General features: G+C 36.0%; 1 protein-coding gene across 1 annotated transcript; it reads right to left on the minus strand.

Annotated features, from left to right (window-relative positions):
- Window positions 1-1,501: 1,501 nt before the first annotated feature.
- On the minus strand, window positions 1,502-4,068 carry LOC112519355 (DNA-binding protein S1FA-like). Its single transcript, XM_025127417.1, has 2 exons — window positions 3,892-4,068; window positions 1,502-1,911 (listed from the first exon to the last, which is right to left on the minus strand). Exons 1-2 carry the CDS (start codon window positions 3,943-3,945, stop codon window positions 1,696-1,698), a joined length of 270 nt encoding a protein of 89 aa, XP_024983185.1. The 5' UTR covers window positions 3,946-4,068; the 3' UTR covers window positions 1,502-1,695.
- Window positions 4,069-5,202: the final 1,134 nt, after the last annotated feature.

The raw sequence follows: 5,202 nt of genomic DNA on the forward strand, positions 1-5,202 counted from the left end.
AGATGAAGATTCATAACAGATACAGAAATGAAATGGATAAACAATATTCATATATATAAATATTAGTTTCACTTTTTTAATAATAATTAAAAAAAAAAAGAATAAGTAAAAGACTAAAATAACCCTTGATTTAAAAGAGTTAATGGAGATGTAATCAGGGGATCATGATTAAAACAAATTGAATACCCTATAAACATTAAACCGCGGTGAAAACAAATATCAAAACACGAATCAAATCCACGATTCAGTCTAATTTTAAAAGATGTTATTATTTATGTTAATATCAACAAAACGTGAAAAAAGAAAATAAAAAAGAGGCAACTAAATTAGTGAAAAAGAAAAGAAATGGACAACCAACCTCTCTCAAATCCAAATCCCCAAATTTCTGTGTCTGCAATAATTTGGATTGCAGGAGAGAAACAATGGCGATTCTTCCGGTGAATCAAGCCCTCTTTTATCAAATCAACAAGGAGACGATCACAGCAACGACGAACGACAGTTAAACGACGCAATTGATGATGATAAGAAATTTACAACAAATTTCTAATGCATCACCACCTGAGGCGGAGACGAAACGTTCTCCTCCTCCGCCATCGGTGGTGGTGCATTGCTGGTTCTGACCCCTCCTGGGGAACAGACCATGGCCTGTTTCGCTTGAACTCCCCCCCCCCCCCACCCAAAAAAAAAAATCTATCTAAATCTACGGGTATCCTTGATCTGTGGTCGTGTGTATAAATAAGTCTCCCAGATAAGGTAATCGGATAACCTGTATGTTTTTTGGTTTGAATTACTTGAGGAATGTTGTATCTATGGTGTTGCTGCTTAAGTTTTGGTCTCTAAGTTGAGGGTGAGTCTCAGATTCTCATGAGTAAGCATTGTCAAATTAACATCCAAATCAAACAGGCCTAGTATATGCCGCTCGAGGTAGAGTCGGGTGGATGCAATGGTTTTATAACTCATCTCCTGTTAAGTATTTAGGTTGATGAGTTGCTGTGTTTCCAAAAAGAAAAGAGCAATTTATCATATTTGGTCATTTACCTACAAATATGTATAATTAGAAATCATTATAATACATTTCATATACAACGTCAACGAGCCACAGTTGGAAATTTAACCCTCAAGTCTAAGAATACCGTCATTAACAATCATTACATAACAGGAATGTTAGGTACGAGGTTCAAACCAGCACCAAAACTCCCACTGTACTTGACAAAAGAACTCCTCAATCGTCGCATCTAATTTAGGACTAAAAATAATGACACAAACAAGAGATTATTTACAACAATTATAATTCGGTTTTTTGTATCATATCAAAAAAGATATGATACAACGATCCGCGGTTCGATTTTTCTCTTTTTACCACAACCCGGGTATTCACATAAACAACCTCTCTACCGCTTTAGGGACTACGTATAATTTACCCTCCCTTAGTTTGTTTTGGTTAGATTTCAACCTATTCTCTACCGGTTAATACCAGTAACCAGAGACGGGAGCCAGCACACACATGAACAAGGTAAAAATGGTGAAATTAATAGCCAAAAAGAACAAAAAACCAAGTTGATTACCAGATGCTGGGTGATGTCTAAACTATCAAGCAAGCTTTTACCAATCTATTCTTTAAAACCAACAAAAAGTAGTTCAAGCAAACTTACGGTACTACTGCTGGACATGAGTTCATGACGAATGGATGCTTGATTATTCGCCTGGCACTGAAACGCCTTGCTTCAGCTTCTCCCGTTTCAGCTTCTTCTTGGAAATTGGCTTCTTTCTTCTTGGTGGCAGTGTCTTTTGGGCATACATGTATAGTACATAGTTCCCCACAAGGAAAGTTATGAGTAGCCCGCCCACAACCAGCAACACGATCAATCCTGGGTTAAACCCTTTTGCTTCCACATCTTTCTCCCCAAATTTCTGCTCATTTGGTCAATAATAACACATGATCAGTTTCTATGATCATACCTTTTTAAACAAAATAAACAACAACTGAAAATTTTCACTTCTCTCGATTAGCTAACTGTGAGACAAATAGCTAAAAGTAAACAGCCTGAGATTAATAACTCACTAAATAACACCTTCATGCCCGCTGCCATGTTAATTTGTGGCTCTATGTTAATACCACATGCTAAATAACGGTGCTCTTGTTTAGAGTTACGCGACGAATTCGTCGTATTACATAATCTATTTTGCTGTAGAAAGTGTGTAACGTCAAAAAGATTGAAGGCGTGAATCTTCTTTCAAGGCTTCCGATTGTAAATCATGCTTCACTATAGATTTTAGAGGCAGCAGTTCAAAAGGCTATGACATACCTTCACCAGAGGTATACCATATTTAAACAGTTTGAAATATCAAGTAATGCTAATACTGGAAAGCATCATGACAAGTCGACAACAAATACACACTAAATGGCCGTGCGCATAAGTGAAAACTTGCTTTGGCTCGACTTTCACGTATAACACCTTAAGCAAAGTAATACTTGCCCACACACACATCCACATACCCAACTGGAGCAACATGCATGTTTCCCCCCACCAAATAGCCTAATTTGACTCTAGATCTGATATCACTTTACATGTATTCAGTAGTATATTTGTACATTCATGACAAAGATGAACGGCATATGGAAAGCAACATTATACTCTTAAAGCCAAAAGAGCCTATCGAAATTTTAGTGTTATTACTTAAGACCCTCACCTTTGTTCCTTGGTACCTACTTTTGATTATATGGTGCTACTTCCTTTTCTCTAGTATTAGCCGTGTTTTCATTCTCTTCTTCAGCCTTGATCTTCTTTCACTTCTTCAATTCTTCTCCCTTTTTCAAAGTGTTAACACTTTTTGGGCAAGCTTTTTTTTCGCACACACTTTTTGCAAGTCAGGGATCCTTGTGGACACAGGCTCCCAACTCTCCGAAGTAGAGGACAGGTTTGCGTCACCCACCCAGATCCCACCTTGGGATGGGATATATTGGGCTCGTTAGGTTTGATTTTGACTTGTAGCTTCTTCAGAAATGTCAAGTAAAAGTTAAAATGTAGATGTAAAATTGTTCTTCGTCTTCTATTCTTTCTTTTCTAAAGTGTTCTTTCTTCCAGATTTTAACAATGTAAATAAACAAGCACAACTATTGTTCCTTGTTCAAGACAATGTTAATATGCACTTTGATATACAAGTCGTCACCTAAATTCTACAAATATAATTTCCTGCGCGTATAAAATCACACAACCAATCACTGATCAGTGACATGAGTTTTTTTAACATGTTTTAGCTCCTTGCATCCTTCAAGAATGTTCTATTGATCCCCCCCCCCCCCAAAAAAAAGGGAGAGAAACAAACATATAAGAAGTAAAGCAGATATAGGACTCATGATTGCTAATTGAATTCCAGGGTAGAGATTACTCACACTAACATCCAATTAAGAGTCTGCAATAGCGAAAATTCAACAGTTCAAGGAAGCTACCCTATTTCTATGATTAAACATATCGTCTGATAATGGCAGCTTCCACATGGACAGACTACTGACGCACCTCAATTGCTTGCAATAAGAAATCGCAAATTACTTTCCATTTGAAACTCGAATTTCTTTATTTTAACAGCTATCTACACTATTCGAGCTCTCATTCACAATCAGAAACAAATTGTACAACGTAAATAGCGTTTTATCAGACCGTTTAGCTGAATCGCCGCTGTTCCATAACACCACAACACAATATGAATTATAGAGAACGGAAATAAAACAAAATTGTGTAGCTTATGCATGAATATCATGTACGATCAAAACAGTCTACGAAGCCTAAATTCACAGCATTAGAAACATAAGAATACATTTACAATGCGCAGATCTTAAGGAAATCATCAAAAACAGATATTCATAAAACGATCTTCGAAAAGAAAACGAACCGATCGATCGAAGGACGGAGGAACATGATCGGGAAAGTCCGATTCGTAATCCATGAAACGGATTTCAGGATAGAACCAGATAGAATGCGATTTGATAGAGATCGATTCGCAGAAACCCCGTTCTGGAGAGTTCTAGACGAACTGTGTGGTTTGTATGCGAGTGTCCCCGGAGCGCGTGAGAGCTGATCAATTGAATAAGAGACTGTTATGAACAACTTTTACATTTTAGTCCTTCGAATTTCTATATATTACAAAAAGCATCCAAAACTTTTGCTTAAATCCTTTATATATACAATATAAAAGAAACATGTTAGCCTCTCAATCTCATCCCCAACGTAACTGCTACTAAAATGTCGTGCATAGAAAACGAAAGACGCGGTTGAGCGACATATTTAGTGAACGGATTGAAGATAAACCGTAAACCGAACTTAAATAAAACAAACAGGGGAAGTAAAACGTATAATCAAAATCAAGGTTCAATTATTATGTAATTCAAATGTCGCTAATGAAAGGGAGCTAATATACGCCTGAAATCAAAACCAAGAATCACACAATCAAAACCGCATGACAAAAACGCGTTGTCTGATGGACTACCAAATCTGCCTGAACGGGTAGAGGTGCGAGCACGCGACTATCTAGTCCCAACCGTGAAAACCGATCCAGATTTTGCTCCCTCAGCTTCCTCGTCTTGAACTCCTACTTTGAAGGTTGACATTTTACAAATCAACCCCTATATGACAATTTTACTACATTTTTTGTCATAAACTATGACTAGCTTGTATAACTTTGGTCCTTATTTACCACTGTTACATTGTACTCTTCATTTCAAGAACAAGGTACAAGACACTTCAAGCTATTATACAAGAGATTAATGCTCGGATACTTATACATACAAACAGAACGGAAATGAAACACGTAATGGTTATAACGAAAACCAGGGTATTATATGTATTCCCTTCATTTGATCATTCTTTATGTTTTATTGTTTCAAATTAACCGCTTATGTGACTGAATTTGACTAAAATGACATAATCGATATGAACACGAGGTTCGTTTCACGTAATATTTTTTGATAATAACTTAATTTTTTTTTTTTAAAATTGTAACGAAATTTAATTTGGTTATCACAAATTTGATCAGTAAGAAATGTAATGGGAATTCAGTTTCGTTTCATTGAACTTTTTTTCCCTGCATAATGTAGCTTTGAAATGTGAATGTAAACCATGATAAATTATGATTATTTTTTTTAATAATATTTATATATTGTTCCTTCTTGTTTTATAAATAACTTCTAAAAATACATTATAAATA

Source organism: Cynara cardunculus, assembly GCF_001531365.2.
Source record: "Cynara cardunculus var. scolymus isolate 2C chromosome LG 10, CcrdV1, whole genome shotgun sequence".
NCBI classification, from domain to species: Eukaryota; Viridiplantae; Streptophyta; class Magnoliopsida; order Asterales; family Asteraceae; genus Cynara; species Cynara cardunculus.